Consider the following 21,103-nt stretch of genomic DNA (forward strand, 5'->3'; position numbering starts at 1 on the left):
TGTTCAATTCGTATGAGTCGCAGGCTAATTGGAGGTTCTAGCTCTTAGCGAACCACCGCCATCAACTTGCAAAGCGTCAGGCTAATTGGAATTTTTTTTAGTAAATTCTACTATTTTCAGCACTTTTTTTTAGAGAAATAACATTAATTGCTCAATTAGCCTGATTTATTTTAGGCAGCTTGCAATGAGCTCAGGTACTTTTAGGCTTATTAGAAATTTTATCATTTATTGCTAAATTAGTCTGATTCATTGGGCCAGCTTAAATATTACGTACGCACATAATAGGGGGTGGTGGGTTTGTGCTTATTTTGCTTAAAACTAAAAATTTTCCATACTTGCAATTTTTTTTAAAAATGCGACAAAGGAATTCAATTGGAAAAATTTTTGCATTTGGAATTAAATTCGGAGAAAGAATAAGAGGGAATAAATTTCTTCGGCCAGTTTCAGAGGCCAAGAGTTTTGACCACTGAAGGGAAATAAAAGATTTCCAAATAATATTCTACTCAAAATTTCATGAAATGATGTGAAACGAGAACTTGATTGTGCAAAGTTACATCTTTTATTTGAATTTAATCTATTACCAAATTACTGCAATCCAAAATTGTCGAAAAAAAGTGATCGGAAAAATTTTATAAAATTATGTAAAACGAAAATTTGCTTTGTGCAAAGTTACATCTTTTATTTGAATTTAATCTATTACCAAATTACTACAATCCAAAATTGCCGAAAAAAAGTGGGCGGAAAATTTTTTATAAAATTATGTAAAACGAAAACTTGTTTTGTGCAAAGTTACATATTTTATTTGAATTTAATCTATTACCAAATTACTACAATCCAAAATTGCCGAAAAACAGTGATCGGAAAATTTTTATAAAATGACGTAAAACGAAAATTTGTTTTGTGCAAAGTTACATCTTTTGTTTGAATTTAATCTATTACCAAACTACTACAATCCAAAATTGCCGAAATACAGTGATCGGAAGTAACACTCTACAAGCAGTGAAACTACTGTAGTCACTACTTTTTTTCGTAGTTTGTGATGTACTTTTTAAAAAAAAATATTAGTGTAGTGACTAGTGAGTAGTGCGATACAAAAAAATAGTTAGTAGCGATTTCTGATAACTATTCTTAACTTTAGTTTAGTAAAGAAACAAGGTTCTAACGCAACTAATTTATCAAATTTTATGATGACAAATCCGCCAAAGGACGCAACGGAGATACCCCTGTGTCTGCGGCTGAGTGTTAATAACAATTTACATATTTAGAATCACGTATAACTAATATTTAAATTAGCCTAGACATTTTATCACTTTGGTCACACTTTCACACGCGAATGTGCACTTGTGAAGCATTGTTATTTCAAAGGTAGGGAACATATTTTTTGTTGTATTTAATTTCTTAGAGGAAGTAAAAGAGCATCAAACACTTAACAAAATTGTGTATTTGATAATTTCCTAGTATTTTCTTAAAATTAAACATTCATTGTCGAGAAAGGCATAAAAATTTGAACGTTAAATGAACAAATTCGAGAAAAATGTTTTAGAATAACAAATTGAAAAACTGTTGAATTGAAAAATTTCCAATTTAAAATTTTCTTAATAATTCCTCATGTTTGATGTAGGCCAATTTTTTTTAAATTCAGAACCATTTAGAACATAGGCATAAATTAAGTTCTTCTTAAAGTAGTGAAGTAGTCACTCACTCTCACTCTATCTCGAAAGTAGTTTGCAGTCACTAGATTTAAAAAAAAAAAGTAGTTGTATGTAGTTAACTACATTAGTGACTAAGTAGTCGCAGTAAACTACACAAATAATGTAATTTTTTCAGCCACTGCCAAAAATATGCTTACATATTACTTGAACGGCTTCGAAGCTCCTACGTTTTGACAGAATTAAGTAAAGTAAGCCTAAATAAATTCCGGCTGATTGAGTAAATCTTCGTAGATTCTTTACTTAGCTTAATGGTACATGGGCTGATTATATTAAGCCTAAAGAACAGCATATATATTAAGCCTCATGAACAGCTTTATAGAAACTCATGGAGATTTTTTAATTAGCCCAGCACATTGCAAAATGTGCAGACATTTCCAAACTCAAATTTTCAATTAGTCTATGACATGCATAAACAGGAGAATGAGAAACCAGAATTTTGATAATTTAAAACAGGTCATATCATTAGTTTTCTTTGGTACATGTAAAGAACACTTCTTTATTATTTTAGAACAAAATTAAAGTAACCTAACGTTATATTAGGCAGGCGGAAAAAAGAGCAAAAGAAGATAACACCTCGTCCCGAAAAAAAAAAGCACTTCGTAAGTAGTTTTACGAATTTAACAACTGATTAAATTCAGACCATTAAACCAAAATTTAATGCAATCTATATTAATTTTAACGAATTTAGATATTTAAAAAAATTAATTAATATATCCCCCGTGTGGTGTCCGGGGTAGAATTGCACCAACGTATTCCCGGCGTGTCGTAAAAGGCGACTAAATGGGTTGAGCGCAAGGCCAATCCCCTTGCCTCATAAAAAAATCTACCGATTCAGAAAACTCAAAGAAAAACTTCCGGACCGGCACTTCGCAGACGACCTGGTACGAAATCGGACATGATTTTTGGAACATGGAATGTTAGAACATTATATAGAGGAGGTGCAGTGAAAAAACTAACTGATGTTTTCTTGGAGTGCAAATTAGATGTACCGGCTGTTCAGGAAATGAGGTGGACTGGAAGTGGAGTAATGGACAAGCGAAATTGCAGTATCTACTATAGCTGCCACGACAGACTACACCAATTTGGAACTGGTTTCATCGTCAACAAAAGAATCAGAGACAAAGTGATTGAATTTAAGCCAGTGAATGAAAGAATTTGCAGAATACGAATCAAAGGAAGAACGCATAATATCTCAATTATTTGTGCCCATGCCCCCACGGAGGACAAGGCGGATGAAGTTAAGGATGGATTCTATGACCTTCTAGAAAAGACACAAAGTGAATGCTGTTCAAATGATGTGAAACTGCTCATGGGCGATTTCAACGCGAAGATTGGCCACGATACAAACATGAACAGATTTGCTGGAAATGAAAGCCTACATGAAGAGACAAGCAAAAATGGCATCAGACTTATTAACTTTGCCATTTCTACAAACATGGTAATAGGGAATACAACTTTTAAACACAAAAACATACATAAAGCCACCTGGAGATCCCCAGATGGATTAACCCAAAATCAAATAGATCACATACTTATTGATTTAAGATATAGAAGCAGTCTTCAAGACGTTCGGACATACCGCGGTGCAAATGTGGACTCCGATCACTTTTTGGTAGCCTCAAAAATACGTCACAAGGTAAATAGATATTATCATAAAAGGAGAGATAATAACGACAAAAAGATTGACATTGAGCAGCTAAAAAAGACAGAGGTAATGAAAGAGTACCGAAAAGAACTAAAAAGCAAGACTGAATCGAGTGTCGAAACTGAGACTGTGGAGACTGCGTGGCAGTCTCCTAAACAAACCATAATTAATGCGTCTGAAAAAAACAATACCAGAAATGCAAGGAAAGAAAACCACCTCTTGGTTTGATGAAGAATGCTGTGCCATTACGAAAAAGAAGAATGGAGCCTATAAATCCATGATCCAGAAACGCTACACTAGGAGCGCAAAAGAAACATATAAAGAACTGCGAAGAGAAGAAAAAAGAATTCATAACATGAAGAAACGAGAATATATGGAAGAGGTATATAAAGACATTGAAAACTTAAAAATTCAAAAGGAAGCAAGAAAATTTTACCAACTGATAAACAATGTCAGAGCAGACTTCAACCCCAGAACAATAACCTGTAAGAATAAAAACGGAGAACTTACTCGAGACCCGGATGAAGTTCTAGCCCGTTGGCGTGAGCACTTCGTAGATTTACTAATGGGGAGAGATAGAGAAGAAGATCTAAACACTTGTAACATGCTGCCAACCATGAGTACTGAAGGTGAAGCCATAGAGCATAATACATCTACTCCTTACGACGTGGAAATAGCGTTGAGGAGGCTAAACAATAATAAATCAGCTGGACCTGATGGCTTAAAAGCCGAACTCTTTAAAATTGACGAAACGAAGCTAAACAAAGCTATATATAGCTTGATTTGTTGTATATGGACAAAGGAACAAATGCCCACTGAGTGGGATGAAGGATCTATTTGCCCTATATACAAGAAAAGTGATAAACTCGAATGTGGAAACTACAGGGGAATTACCCTTCTAAATATTGCGTACAAGATCTTCTCCATTATTTTATGCAAGCGATTGGAGACCTACACCTCGGGAATCATTGGAAATTACCAATGCGGATTCCAGAAAGGAAAAACAGCGACTGACCAATTGCATACTATCAGGCAGATCTTGGAGAAAACCAAAGAGTATAACATTGACACATACCACTTATTTATTGACTTTAAAGCTGCCTACGACAGCATCAACAGGGCCGTAACTACGCCGGGGCAGTCGGGGCACCGCCCCGGGGCCCCGACGGTCAAGGGGGCCCCATATGAAGGAACCACGCGACATTTTTTCAAAATAGTTTATATATATATATATATATATATATATATATATATATATATATATATATATATATATATATATATATATATATATATATATATATATATATATATATATATATATATATATATTATATATATATATGAACGAGATTGTGTGAAGATTGCTGAAATCTTCTTTTTCGTAGTTACAATCGACTTTAACATAGGGTGAAAGACTCTTTCCGAGAATTATTTCCCTTCCTCAAAAGAGCAAAAACGCTTCACAGAAAAGAGTAACGGAAAAGCATTTTTGAAGCTATACTCCTAATAAGAAACTTCATGTTGTTCTGAAATTAACTTGAATGGGCAAATAAGGTGCTTTTTGAAATTTGGGAAAGTAAAGTGAAAGTGGAAAAATATCTTTATTTTCACTCTATTTTTTGAGGGTAGAAAACTTTATTTTGTTTCAAAATTGTAAAGAAGTGCTTCACCCCCTCTGAAATTTAGACATTCTCAAAAGTAAGTTCTAGTAGAATTAGTACATTCAGCTATTTTTTTCAGCATTTAAGTTCTTTTCCAAATAGAAAACTTAATTTTCCTCCAAATAAAAAAGAGAAATCTGCTTAAATTTTTTTTTTTAAGGAAAAGCAAATTTAAAGATATTTTCCAAGTAGAAAATTTTATTTTCCTCTTAAATAAAAACGAGGGAGCTAAGAAAGTACTTTGCTTCTTCTGTAATTCAGACATTCGCGAAAATAAAATAAAATTACTATTTAACTCATTTTTTTCTACTTTTAAGCTATTTTTCAAGTAGCAAACTTTATTTTCCTCGTAAATTTAATTGATGAGCGTCATTCCTTCTGAAACATTGACATTCACTACATTGAAGTAATTTTTGTTTATAAAATAAAATTAGCAATTTCAGAAAAAGAAACTACTATTTTTTTCACCTTTTGAAGCTATTTTTCAAATAAAAAAATAAAATGAGACTCCCCCCCCCCCAACCGAGACAAATACGTCTGTTTTGATTGAATTTTCTTCCACATATGACAATTTCTAATTTATTAAGAAAAAATTTTAAAATTAAGATTTAACCAAAAGAAGGGCTCAGCATAAAAAAATAAAACAAGTGTTTAGGAAACTAAAATAGTTGCCTCTCTTTTACCCTTCCCTGGTGTAATAAAATGCATCCTTCACTGACATATATTTTAAAGCATTCCTTGACTCTCAACACCTGCAGATCACCACCCCAGACAGTTATCTGACCCCTCAAAATATAGGCATCTCCTTTTACACCATGAGAAAATGTCCTTCCTTTGACTTCTTCAAATTGCCCTGGGCTTTACGACCCTAGGCTTTTTGTCCTTTTATAAAATATCACATATTTCCGGAACCATGCATTTGTCGGTTAGTCACAGTTGTCTTAAACAAGCAATTATCTAGATGTTGTAGGAAAACAGAAGCAAGCTTTTAAGGGATCGAAGAGGATTATTTTTGTTGACATATTTTTTCTGAAAGAAACGCGGGAAGCACTCTCTGTTAAACTTCAATTTTCAGCTCCTTTAACTGCTTCATTTAAATGAACTATTTTTAATTCAAATATAGATTCTTTGTTAACTTTTATTTTGTTCAATCTTTCAAATTAAAATTTAACTTTAATTGATACTAATTAAAATTATTTGCAACTTTTTTTAAAAATATAAATGTCATTACTTTGGATTACAACGAAAGGAAATTGATTTCTAAGGAGGTAAGCAATTGTTTACATTAAATTATTTCATACATTCAAAACTGCGTATTAATGTACTGTTGGAATTGCTTTTTTTTATATTCCTATATCAAATTGCTTTTATGTAATACATTTTGTTCTTATTTTATATATTTAAAATTAAGACCATTAAATTTTTAAAATTGGAAATTCGATTTTTTATGCTTTTTAACAATTTTGCTTTCATTTAAAATTGAAAAGCAAACTTTGATTTTGTTTAAAAAAATCATATTTAATTTAATTAAAAAATCGCATTTAATTTAATAAAACGCTATAAACATTGTTTCGTTGAGAATAACTGAAAATATGTCATCATTTAAAGTATTTTGGTTTAAATAAACCATTGTTTTTCAATCAATAAAAAAAATTTCTTCAAAGAAAATATTTTATTAGATTGTTTTGATAATTCTTTCTACTTTTATGAGAGACTTTAGTAGATTCTTTAAGATCGGCATTATCTACATTGCATTAAAATTAAACTAATTTCAAATTCCTTGGTTTCACTGACAAAAATGGTACATGTTGTAGTTTTATATACTTAAGAGAGAAAGAAAAGAAAATATGTTAATTCAAAAAGCAAGGAAATATCACGATTGGGTTGAGAATGCAATTAATCTTCTTTTAAATTTTCTATTTCATTCTTATCTTATATGATAACCACATTATATTGAGCGGAGCTAAGACATCAAACCCGTTGCACATTTATTCTGTCTTATTTATTTGACTATCTCTGTTGTTTTTGCAACACTAATTTATGTAAACAAAAGTAATCTTTATTCTAATACAAAAAATTAACCTTAACTTATACTTCAAATATTAAAATAACGAAGAAATATATTTGATACAAACGTTTAACTAAAATATTATTATTAAAAACAGCTTTAATTAGAAAAAAAATCATATTTTCAAAAATGGCACAATTTGTTTTCATAACATTTGAGGAAGGATGTAGTGTTGAGCGCACTTAATATAGTGTTTTTTTTTTTTTTTTTTAAGTAAAGCTGTTATAGGATCATCAAAGTAATTATCTTGTGATAATAACTTTCTGAGAACTTTTTTCATGTTTTATTTTTCTCAGTTTATAGCATACATTTTTGAAAATTTTAATACTGAAACTATAAATATTGCAGATGTAGGAAAGGAATTTATCCGACCATCGATCAGAATTACATTTAATCATTTCTTCAAACCATCAGAACCATCGACCATCAGAATTACATTTGAACATTTCTGTTTATCAATTGAATTACTTTATTTTCCGTTTTCAATATTGGAACAAGATGTGTAAAACATTACACTTAAGATTAAATTAATTCAAGTTTCCACTTTTTTTTCTTTCTAGTTTTGAGACTTATTATTTTTTTTTCCATTGTGAATATGATTTTCTCTGCAACCAATATTTAGGATATTCATTGAAATATTTTGTTCAAACCTATTGCATTTTTCAATATAGAAATCCAAATCAAATAAAATTCATTGCCTTGACAAACCATTAAAAAGGTTTTCTTCTTATTTTTCGTTTTGGAAAAATAAGAAAAAACCTTTTTGGAATATTAAAAAATATTAGTTTCTTGTCATAATTTTTTATCATATATAATTACATGACATCATAAATACATATATTTATTTGTTATTTTGTCTGTTCAGAAGTTTCGATAGGCAAAATATTCATGAATGAATTCTTCTCAAAATATTACTATATTTTTGGGACCCTGTACAACAAATACCATTTTGTGCTAGAACTTATTTATCTTACATTGCTATGCTATACAGACAAATGAGGTAGTATTTCGTCTGTATTTTAAATCACTGAACCAAATAAGACAAAATACGAAACAACAGTGCTTATATTTGAAAAGTTGAAATGTTTCTTTTTTTCATGTTTGTGTACAAAAAGTACTGTCTTTGAAATGCACTCATTATGAAGAAGACCACCATAACTTCAAAACTATTTATGCTATCAGCTTGAATTACATCTCATTTAATTATGTATTAAAACTTTGATCGAAAATCTTTCCTTACGTGATCTACTACTTAATTCTAGAAATATCTACAAGCTTCTCTTGAAACATTTGAAATGTAAATGAATTTGCATTGCATTACAAAAGTTTATTTTTTAATTCGATAAAACAAATGTTATCAAGCAATTTTGCATACATATATCAATAAATAATCGTCAAAATAAAAAGTGATTTAAAAGCCATTTAAAACTATCTAGCTTGTTATGTATTAAGGAATGCATGTGAACTTAAATTATGTAATGAAAAAATATTTTAACTTATTAATTAAAGATGATAGAAATTAATGATACGTTATTGAAATAACCAAAAATAAATTATAAAAATTTTATTTCCTAGTGATCATATGTTTAAAATCTTGGTTACAATAAATTAGATGACAAGAATATGAAAAAAGTGAAAATACGTAAAAATGTCTTAATATGCAGACAAAACGTTAAAATTCAAACTTAGAATCTTTTTCTAAAAACACTGCTTGTCCGTTTCTCAAAATGTAAGAAATCTTAGTCAAATCGAGATATTTTGTTTCTTCTTTCTTTTCCTCATTTCAATAATGTCTTAAAATTAATATATCCTACCCTTTAACATTTGAAAGAAAATTCTAACGTAACTATACTATACTATATCATAAAAATTTCTTGTTACGCTTATTCCTAGTATTCTAATGTAACACTTGAAAAAAAATGACTTTTACACTTGGAAGTTCTGAAACTTTATTTTATATCTAAAATGACTGGCCTATATGATGATAAACGACTGGTTTAGGAGGAAAGGAAAGTCTAAAATATAAATAGTTGTTAAACATCTCTTTTAAATGCAACTGCTTATCTATAAAATGTGTATGAGATAATTAATTGTTCGCCCATTTGAACTAAAATTGAAAGAAATTTTTGTATGAAAATCTCATTGAATTAAGAAATTAACAGAGAAGTTAATGACTTTGAGTATTTACATTTAGATTACGACAATAAAATTTGAAATAAGAAAAGAAAAAACATTAAAAATTGTCAGTTACTAACAAAAATCACTATAATGGATTAAGGATGTATGTGTGACAGTGTGTAGAGATTATACTTGTTGTTATACTTTCTCAAAATCGAAACTTATAAAAAATTATTTGAGAAGTTCGATGAGACAGGATCGATTGAATGGGCTTGCTCTACTGTCTATTGAAAACGAAAGAGCACGAAATATTGATTTCAGCGATATAATTGATGAATTTGCGGCATCAAAGGCCAGGAGAAATTAATTTTAAGTTTTGAAATTTTTTATTTCTGATTTTAGAAAGATTTATGTTCAGCAATTTTAAAATTGTTATAATTTATTATTTAATTTTTATTAATTAATAATAGATTAGCAAATTTAGTGGACTGTGTTTCAAATTATGGATGGATTTATATTTTGTACTAATAATTATAAATATTAATTTTATGACTTTTTTTTATTTTATATAAATTTTTTTTCCACCTTTTTTAAAAAATTTATTACTATGAAATCTATTTTACAATTTACTTTAAATATTTTTCAAGAACTGAAACTAATCTAAAATTTTAAGTATGAAATATTTATTCTAGACATTTATTTTAATGCGAACTGATGTGATGATGATGATATAATCTTTCTCAACAAACTTAAGTGTATAAATCTATCTACCAAACTAGAACCATTAAATACATTTAAAATCTGTATTTAGTATGTGTTTTGTAATTATTTTTAGATGTCTTGAAGTCTTAAACACTTATTTGTCTTTTGTAATTAAAAATTAATTTTTTTAAATATAACATTTTACATTCTAGTGTTAAATTTACAACTTACAATATTTTGTAATCCCATTTCTATGTGAACAAGTGGCTTATTTTCATAAATATATTAATCAACATGATACATAAATAGCTAAAATGACGATTAGAGATGGAGTACACAAAGTTTTAGAAAGGGCCCCGGCAAAAATTTGAGCCCCAGGGCCCCGAAGGGCGAAGTTACGGCACTGAGCATCAACCGAAGAAAACTACTTGAGGCTATGTTGGAGTTTAACATCCCAAAGAAGCTAATCAGCCTCACAAGAATGACGCTCAAAAGAGTTTTGTGCAGAATAAAAATCTCGTCAAGTCTCTCTGAGCCATTCTTCACCGAAAAAACAGACAGGGTGAGACAGGGTGATTCCCTTTCTTGCCTGCTGTTTAACATAGCTTTGGAAAAGGCCATTAGAGACTCTGGTATCAACACAAATGGAACAATCTTACAAAGAACTGTCCAACTACTCCTACTCGCTTTTGCTGATGATATCGACATAGTTGGAAGAACAAAACGCTCAGTCATTGACGCTTTTGTAGCGCTTGAGAGTGCGGCGAAGGAGATGGGACTAGTTATAAATGCAGACAAAACAAAGTTTTTGATCGCAACAAATAAAACTCCTGATCGATCTCCTCTGGAGATAATGACTTACTCTTTTGAAACTGTTAACCAGTTCAAGTACTTAGGAACCTTGATCCTGCCACAACAACCTGAAAATCGAAATAAATAACAGAATTTCCATGGCTAACAGAAGTTTCTACGGCCTCAGAAACCAACTGAAATCCAAGTTCATCAGTGTGAAGACAAAGTTAAACATCTGCAAAACTTTAATCAGGCCTATAGCTACGTATGGAAGTGAGTGCTGGACCCTAAACAAAACAGAGGAGGAAAAACTGCTAATTTTTGGAGAAAAAAAATTTTGAGGAAAATCTTTGGATCTCTTCAAGAGAATAACGTAAGGAGAATTCTTTACAACCACGAAATTTACAAAAAATATGACAAATTCGGTGGGACCGACATTGTGAGAACTATTAAAGCATCACGCATTAGGTGGCTGGGCCACCTCTTCAGAAATTCTGATGCCGTCCCTGCCAAAAAAAGTGACTTTTTCCACAATTGAAGGGACGAGACGTAGGGGACGACCACCTACAAGGTGGATAGACGACGTTGAAAAGGACCTCAAGCTATTGTGTGTCAACCAATGGCGGGCCGTCGCACCGGACAGGGCCAGATGGAGGAAAATCTGCGAGTCAGCCTTGGCCTGTGAAAGGCTGTTGCGCTTATGAAGAAGAAGAAGAAGAATTAATATATAAGGCAGTTCTAAAATTGTTCTAAATTTCAATAATTTCACTTATTGTATAGTGATATAATAATATGCAAATAATGCTTTTTTTTAAAACACTTTTTAAAAAAAATTGTATAAAATTTAAATATTGTATCATTTTTATTAATATTTTTTACATATCAAAAGATAAAGACCCACAGAGATTATTATCAATTGATACTTTTTTTTAAATACTATTATATAGCTGCATTAAAAATAGATAAAGTATTAAATGTTTCTTAACTTCAAATTGAATTATGTTTGTCATTAATTTCTTAATAATATCTAATTATGTTTGAAAAATCATCAAATGGCATTAAATTCGGGTTCAACCACCCAAATCGAATTGGATGTTAAATTTTAATAACAGTTAATAAGGAACTTTTTTTTTATATTTAATTCATTTGTTCGGATTTGGATATATCGCACTTTTTAATTCTTTCCAAACATAAATCAATAATATACATATATTTTATGAATATGTTCATTTTTTGATAAGTTCATATCAATTTAAAGTATAATTCAATCATACCATGACAGAAGAACAATAAATAGTTAACTGTTTCTTGAGATTAATTATTGTTGTTGCTTAAACTCCTCAGTTACTATAAATTAATAATAGTCTCTCAAGTAGTTAATCTAAAATTATTAACAAAAAGGATAGCCTCAATTTTGTTTTGGAACATTAATTATTTTTAAAAAAAAATACTTAATTACAGTAAATTGAGATCGATTGATCGAAAGAATTCATAAATTCAAAATTATTCAAACTAACGTAAATTAAAAATTATTGCAAATTTACGTAAATTAAAAATTATTCAAAAAAAAATATCAAATTACATTAAATTTGGACTCAACAGTTCGAAACGAATCAATCGTTTAATTATGTTTCTAATATTTCCTCTATGTACCTAAAAAAGAAATTTTATTATTCCCTTTTTAAATTCGCAAATTAAAAATTATTTTCAAGAATTTTACAAGTGCATCTTCAAAGGATGCCAAACCTCCAAATTTGATCGCCAAGTAGTCTCCTCACATCCATACGATAACCCTATCCTGTCTCATGTCCTTATCCGAAAACGTGTGCGCATCTGATTGGATTACAGAAAGGAAAAGGTGACAAATTTAAGCCCCCCAAGTACACTTTAATGGGGGGCGCAAATTGGTCCCTATTCAAATGGGGCCCTTTCATGTTCAGGGGGATTGTTGGAAGTTGTTGTTATGGGTTGCTTTGAAACCCATTTGAGGAAATATAGCGCCACTGATTCCGCCGATTCTGCTGGTTGAATAGGGAAGAGAACAGCTACTCCATGCAAATTAGAGAGAGAGAGAGAGTAAAATACGAACACTGTAAAAGTCGAGGATTGTGTCCCGTAAAAGCAACGGAAATTTAGTGTGTCATTCAAAAAAAAGTGGATGAAAGGGACAAAACTAAATTAACTATAACTAAATTTTAGATCAACAAATGAGTTAAGTCTGTTGGAGTAAAAGATACTCACTTTTTTTCTTCTTCTATAGAAATGCTTATGGTGAAAAGTTCAACAAGAATTCTTGCACTATTCTAGCTTGAAACGCGAGTTTTTTCAGTTGCTGGTTTATAATTTTGTTGCGTAACGAACGTTCGTCTTAGATAGTGCAAATAAAAGTGATAGTTAATTCTTTATTTTCTTATTTGGGCCGTGATGCCTCAGGGGACAGAGCGTTCGCCTTCCAATAAGGTGAACCGGGTTCGAATCCCGGCAATAGCTGGTCGATGCGAATTCCGCATCAGGCTTGCAACGATCACAGTGGTGACGTAAAATATCCTCAGTGGTTGACGGATCATGGGTTAGAGTCCCTTTTACGCCAGGCTAACCGTGGGAGGTTCTCGTGGTCTTCCTCTCCATGTAACGCAAACGTGGGTTAACTCCATCAGAAAGTCCTCCATGAGGGCAAATTTCTCCCATCACTTGATCTAGGAGTTCCCTTGTCTTCTAGTAAGGTTCAAAATTACAAGGCTACGGAGTTGAACATTGGTAATCGTAAAACCTAAAAATTGGGTCGATTGTCAAACGACGGTTATAATATTTTCTTATTTCGTAATATAGTGAAACCCGTGTAAATTAACCACCTAGCAATGAATTTCTTTAGTTGTCAACTTAGACAGGTGGTCAACTTATAGAGATGGAAATGTTATTGTATCGTATTTTCTTTTATCATTTTATTTTTATATGTATAAAAATAGCTTATGTATGTTGTGTAAGCTAATAGCTTTCTCATGTGGTTTGCGCACAAACAAGTTTAGGTTAACTCCTAATAACAATTTATCAAATAGTATTATTCAGATCAGTAACACTAGTATCAATATCAATAGTATCAATTTTTCAATGATTGATTTTTAAAATAGCCGCGTTGGAATAGTTTATGTTAATATAAAAAGTAATATTTAAATTTCCTTTTCTTTTTTCGTAATATAGTGTATAAATAAAGATAAATATTAAGAATAGTTTTCAGATGAACCTGACAAACAAATTGGATTTCGAGAGCAATTCATCAAAGTTATGTTATATTTTTATCACCTAAATATTTTTTTCTACTTCAGCGTAATTTTTAATGATTTTATTCCTGAAGGAATTTACGGTTACTATAGAACCCTTTGCAAAAGTAAAATACGCTAAAAACTGAATAAAACAATAAAGGATTTCGAGGAATTACAATGATAACTGTCACCACAAATTGTTCTGGAGGTAATTTAATTTTTAAAATTATTTTCGACGAACAACAATAAGATGTCCGGGGAGGCATTATGACGTATTGTGCGATTAAAATATATTGCATTGAGCTGCTATCTAGTGAAAGTTTCCGAAATATGTAAATTAACTGGAAACAGTAATAAGGAACATATTTATCTAAGAACGTCACCTTAGGAAGGAGTGTGTTTTCACCATATAGTCATAAGATCACCACCCCCAATTTTATTTTGTTTTATAATCGACGTTGATTAGCCGCCTCGATTCTGAGTCAACAACTATCAATGTTCAATTCCGTGACCTTGAAATTTCGAACCCAATCTAGATCAAACTAGCCTTTGTGGAGGCCTTTCTGATGGAACTAACTCGTATTTCCGTTACATCCCACGCTCAGCCTGACGGCAAGGGAATTCTAACCCATGATTCGTTTACCACTAAGAATGTTTTATGTCAGCACTGTGAACAGGCGAGCCAGGTGCAGATTTCGTCTCGAGCAGCCACAGCTGGGATTCGAACTTGGCTATCTCATTGGGAGGCGAACGCTCTATCCTCTAAGCAACCGAGGCTCTCCCCTCCCCACACACACAATTACTAAATTCCAGAATTCAAGGTGGAGGCAAAGAAGTCTTAGAAATGAATTTTAAGCTGGCTATAGGACCGAGCTTCGGTTCATGGTTTCATTAAATTTGATTACATTTTAAAATTAAATAAATATGCAATTAGATCTGTAAAATTAAATAATTAAACTGTTCATTTTTTTTTAATTTTCATACTATTACAATATAATTCAATTTATAACATAAATTAATTTATTAATTTAATTTATAGTATAATATAATTAAGTTTTTTATATTGTAATATGAAAAATGTAAGCGTTTCATAGTGTAACAGCACATGTTGTTAGATTTTTACGTTCGTAATTGTAAGTTCTATCGTTTTCTCTAACAAATTTACAGCGAGTTTCGTTGCAAGAAATTTGAAAACTCGGTTATATTTTGCTTCGCCCAGCACCGCGCTTAGATCCTAGACCGAAATGAAATTTCAAAAATGCTTTCAAAAAAATTCCAACACAGGCTTCAAAACAAAATCACGTATTTCATTAGCAAAGAAAAAAAAAAGTTCTGGAATCTCTGGCTGTTTACTACGGTGCAGTGGTTGTTAACATTCGCGCAGTCAAACCGATTTTTTTTTTACTCCCATCCCATCTGCAACAACAGCACAGTATAATAAAACATACGGAAAACGGAATGCGGGATAAGACTTTTGAGGATCAGTTTCAAATCCTCCAACCTAGACAAACGATAGTGGAAGACCCCTAGATTCTCTAGCCTGGATCTCCCTGTTATGATACTATCAATCTTTCATGGCCCCTACAAAGCCTCCTTCCAAACATACACCAACAGCAGACGACCATAGAAAAGAGCAAAAAGATAGCTCAGCATTAACTAACTGATGCGGGGAGGCATACCCTGTTTCTTTCTTCCCTTTTTTTTATTGTTATTTTTATTTAAGTTTCGGCTAAAAGGAGGGAGGGATTTCTCCCCCCAACTAGACGATAATTTTGCACTCATCTGACAGAAGGGTGTTTGAGAGTCATTTATATTACTTATCCCAATGATAGGAGGAAAGGAGGGAATGGTTTGGATTCATGACCTGTTTATCTATCGCGCCATGTTATCGCCAAAAAGAGAAAGAGGAGAAAGAATTTGACTAGAGTACGATGAAAAAGTTATCTTTGTACAGAGTGCGTAGCCAGATTTTTCAACGAAAAATAAGCAACTTTTAAGCACTTCAAAAATATTTTGAATCAATTTCCAAAAAGAAAAATCATAATTAAGATCTGTGCAGTAATAATTTTTTTTTCTTCTATCGCTTAAAGTTCTTAATTTATTGATCATAAAATCAATAAAATTCAAAAACATTTTCACAAACTTCACATAATCAAGCTAAAATAATAACTAGTTTCTGATAAGTACTGCAGAGAAAATTGTGAAAATCATGCATTTTTTTGTAATTTAGAACAACAATCGACACGGCAAAGAAAAAATCTCTTTTTAAAAGTTAGAAAATTAAGCACTCTTTACAAATCCCGAACAAAATAAGCACCTTTAATCACTTTTTAAAAACGCTACGTAATACTGTTTTAGACCTACTGGATTTTGATTTTGGCTACATAAATTAAAGTTAAATTTATATTTATGAAGGTTATATATAGAAAGCAAAGAAAGATAAATAGGGTAGTGATTCTGAAGTTCAAAATTAAAAGTGAGTAAATAAAGGAGAAAAACTGCAGTGAAAGTTCAAAAAAACTAATATTATTTATATTTATTTTCTACTTATTTTTTTACAAAAACGAAATTTCAAATACTCAATCGTGGCACGCATCCCATACTCTTTTATCAGAATGGGTTAAGAGATTGTATACAATATTTAAATCATTTAAAAAAAAATTTTTACGAGTAATTAATAAGTATTTCTACACTGATAGTGTTAAAGACTTTTAATGTTCGGGAACTGGAAGAAAAATGTAGTTACATTTTGCATGGTAATGAATTAAACGAAACATTTTCAACTGTGGAGTTTACATTGAATCAGGATTAACTATTTGACACAAAATTTTTGTAACATATTTTGCATGCTTTTTACATTTTTTTGTATTAATTTAGGACCAAAAAAAGTGAAAAATGTTATTTTAGCAATAATTTATGGTTAGGAAATACAGCCTGAAACACCGGAGACTTTTTCTGCCTTAGAAATCTTCCAAACAATTATTTTACGAATTTGTAGCTATTTGCAATTATTTAGATCTAAAAAAAGCAGTTATTCATCATTGAAATTTCTTTACTTCACAAAATCAATTATTGATAATTAAAGAAAAAAAAATCAACCGATTTTTTTCTTCTTTTTTTAAATTTTATATTTTAGAGTAAATATAATTTCAACACTTAAACAGATTTTTTTAGTAAATATTAGACTGTTTTCTTATGATTAAAAAGATACCGAAATATATTTTGCTTGTACTTAGAGCTTTAGAGCATCAGAAAAAATACACAAAAGGGACAGCGGTGTCCCATCTGCGTCAAAGGGTTAAAGAACAAAAATAAAATTTCACCGGAAAAGGGGAAAATGATTAGGAGTTATTAGAATAACTACTAAAATCGAACTATTGAGTCTTCTGTACCTAATAAGTGCAGAACATGAACGTTATTTATAAATGTTCTTGTAAAAGTTGACTCATCTGAATAAGATTTAGCCGTTTTGCTTTATTATTAATAAGTAATTTACGGTTCTCCTGAAATTCATTTTCCAGTGTGAGTGTATTTTTTCCCCTTAAAATTGAAAATCTCTCACAGTGTTCCATTCCATTCAACGTTTTTCTTGCCTTGTTCATGGGTACTGTTCAGCTATGATACGACTGTGAATGTCTGCTGCTATGGAAACAAGAGTAAAACCATTTATAATGTGGTAAAATTCAAAAAATTTTATGATACTCCCATCTTTCCACATTTAACATTAATTTTTAAATGTCGAAGAGAAGCTATTTTTTTACCCTTAATGCTTTGTGCTGCCACCTGCTGCTAACTTTAGACAATACAAAAAAAATTTAAAATGTAGGGCTTTTTTTTTTACATAAATGTATGGAACAGTAAAGGTTAGAGTGGAGTCAGGAAGACAAACCAACTCTGGTCTGGCGAGAACTATTTTCTCTTGTGCGTTATGCGTGCCTTCACTTCGTAGTTTCTCGTCGAGTTTATTTGAAATTATAAACGCAGAATTTTATAAACGCGGTCATTCAGAAGCTTAAATTTATGGCCACTTCCTTAGTGTAGGTGAAATTTTGAAAATTCCATCCACCTGCCCACGAAAAAGTACTTAAAATCAATTTATATTTAAGCTAATTGAATTTCTTCTTTTAAATCAACCTCAATCCCAAAAATATTTTAACATAACATTTCTAAAAAAAAAAATGGCTCTATAAAAAGATAATGATAATAAACGAGCAACCTTTTTTATGTAGGAAGAAAAAAAAAACGTGATTAGCTGTATAATAAGAGTTAAATACAACAACAAAAACTCCAGGATATATAAATAACGCAGTTCTTATTTAACCAACGAAAAAAAAAAAAAGTGACAAAACTAGTTCTCGAAAGGGAGGAATAAAATAATGAATTGTATCAATACTTATAAACTAGGATGTAAATAGAAGTCGGATTAAAAGAAGAAAAAGAATTCTTCAAGTGGAGAAGGGCTCTTGAAAAACCAAGGCCAGCTTTATGCTCGAACGGATGTAACTCAATGGTGTTGAAAGCTTCTCATTACGACCACTCAAATTCTTCTCAACCCTACCCTCCCTCCGTCTGATATTAAATACGAGTCATTTTTGACGATTATATTCGTCTCTATTTACGGCTCAGGTAAAAAGAAACTTTTGAGATTGAACCAATTTCTTCGATAATTGTATGGTTCAGACTTTAATAAACCAATTAATAACATGTTGTAAAAATGCAGTAATAAATTTATCTCGACGTATAAAATATTTCTTTCAATAATTGTTTTGAAAGTTGAACCTTTGACGAAATGATTCATATCAGGAAAGTAACCCCGATCTTGTTCTACTATGTGAAAATTTGTCATTGCGCAGTGAGTTTTTATTTTCTTAGTGAGTTTTTATCATCTTTTGTTTTTATTATGCTGAAACTATGCAGAATAGAGTAAATCAAAATTATTCATTTTTGAAGTTGAATCTTAAACTACAAATAGATTCGAATTCAATTTTTGCTCTGCATTCTTGCACCATTTAGGAAACATTTGTCAGGCACAGAGTTACATATGATATTTGATGAGCACTTAGTTCGAAACTGGGTGGTATTTCAATTGACTGTGAATTCTGTGTGGCGATAAATTAACTATATCTTCTCGTAGCGGCTAGAGAACAATTTTTTCCCCCCGTAAAGGCAGGTACTGAACTTTCGTACTTCACCTTGGAAGATGCCGGAAGTGTTGCTCATTGAACGTTACCCCACCTGTGAACGTAAGTCACGAAGTCGAGCAACATTACCCACGCCACACTACCACAAATACCCATTCAAAGGGTAGGCCACATTCACACACAACATATGACAACACATAGAGAGAAACATCCATGCCAAGAGCGGGATTCGAACCCACGGCTATTGGCTTCGCATTCAGGCACGCTAACCGCTCGGCCACATAGAGAACAATTGAAACCTACATTGTCAATTGTCATCATGCACGGAGTTCCAGTCGCTTCTGACCAGCTCTAGCTATTCGGAAAGTGGTCCATTAATTATTCATTTCCCAGATATAAAAACACGTCAAACGCCGTAATAAGTAAACAAAAAAAGAAATTGAAATGCTTACCAGCTTCACTGTTATTGTCTGTACTTTGTTGGGAAGAAGGCTGTTGTGACAGAGGACATGGAGTGCCAGTTGAACCCGTGGGGGACCGAACATCATCGCCTACGGAACCATAATTCAGGGATTGTGAAGGTGGTCTCTGCAATAATAATTTACGGTCTATAAGGGATCTGAACATAACACATTACTTCAGGTCAAAATCCTGAGTTCGCCTAGTTTGCTTAATTTCATTAAATAAATACATTACTACAGAATCAATCAATGAATACAATATTTAACACTTTAAAGCAAAGAATACAATATTTAACACTTTAAAGCAAAGAATACAATATTTAACACTTTAAAGCAAAGAATACAATATTTAACACTTTAAAGCAAAGAATACAATATTTAACACTTTATATGTCCAATATTCCCACGGGCAATATATTCTTTATGCTATTGTAGTTGACAGCAGCCTCAACTATGCTATTAAAATGAAGACGCTTTTGACTACTGTCGAAAGCTCATTCTCACCATTCCAAAGCCCCAAAACGTGTATACAATATTTTAATTCAGATTTAGATTATTTGTTAACATGTTTTGAAATTCAAACAATCAAGCATAGAAAATTTTTGCAAAATTCATTTATTATTTTTTTAATGTTAAACTAATTATTTAACTAAAATAATTTATGCATGAACTAATAGAAAAATCTTAGCATTACAGCAAACCAGGGATTGTTTAGCTACGTTTTGTTCACAGCGATTCCTTGATTGTATTTCCTTAGCTACTTTTTTTGTTATTTGGAGTATTACTGAAAATTTCCAAACCAGGTTATTTTAAGGCTACACTCAAAAGTATGATTCGATAATAAGCAACTCTTGAATAAGATGTGCAAATTGTAGATGAAACAATTTTAAACAATTATGTAATTAAAACCTCTGAAAAAAAAATCAGAATTCTCTACCAGTTTGTTATGTGGCCAGTAGAAAGAAAAAGATTTGATTTTTGATATCTCAAAGTTTTTATATTACATTATACTAGTGGGCTGCGCCCCCTGCTCGCTAACGCTCGCCAACCCCCGAAAATTGCTACGCAAACTTATATGGTTTGCTTCGCAAACCAAGCTCGTTTCGCTCGCTACTAACTTAGGTACATTGCAAATGCACAAAATTCTAAGAATTCATAACAATCATTCAACCATATAATCATCAACCATATAACAACTTTTTTTTCAAAAAAAAAAAAAAAAAATTAGTATTTTAGGAAAACGTTTCTATCTTTGTTTCATGCATAATCTAACCGACAATTTTTAAAATGCTTATTAACAGTAAAATCTAGTTACGTACTTTTTCTATTACATTATTTTTTAAATCTGTAAAAATAAGCCATTTGCCTTATATCCCATAATTAGCATATGAACGTTTTTCCCCCTTTATATTATGGAAAACTTAGAAGTAGCTCACATAATCATATATTTTTCCAGATGTGGCTCTTTCGAAAAAGGCTGGCCACCTCTGCAACTTAATCTCTAAAAAGAAAAATAATTAAAGGAGAAAAAAAAAAAGAG

The 21,103-nt window shown here is 31.2% G+C and overlaps 1 protein-coding gene across 2 annotated transcripts in view; it reads right to left on the reverse strand.

The window, feature by feature from the left end:
* LOC107450063 (homeobox protein Meis1) overlaps positions 1–21,103 on the reverse strand; it is a 110,293-nt gene that overhangs the window by 51,826 nt on the left and 37,364 nt on the right. For both annotated transcript variants that reach the window (XM_043039728.3, XM_043039730.3), the window contains exon 7: positions 19,555–19,690. In XM_043039728.3, coding sequence (XP_042895662.1) covers positions 19,555–19,690 — 136 coding nt within the window. The remainder of the gene's footprint in view (positions 1–19,554; positions 19,691–21,103) is intronic.

This window comes from Parasteatoda tepidariorum, chromosome 1, assembly GCF_982258835.1.
Source record: "Parasteatoda tepidariorum strain Cologne lab strain chromosome 1, Ptep-v5.0, whole genome shotgun sequence".
Classification (NCBI taxonomy): Eukaryota; Metazoa; Arthropoda; class Arachnida; order Araneae; family Theridiidae; genus Parasteatoda; species Parasteatoda tepidariorum.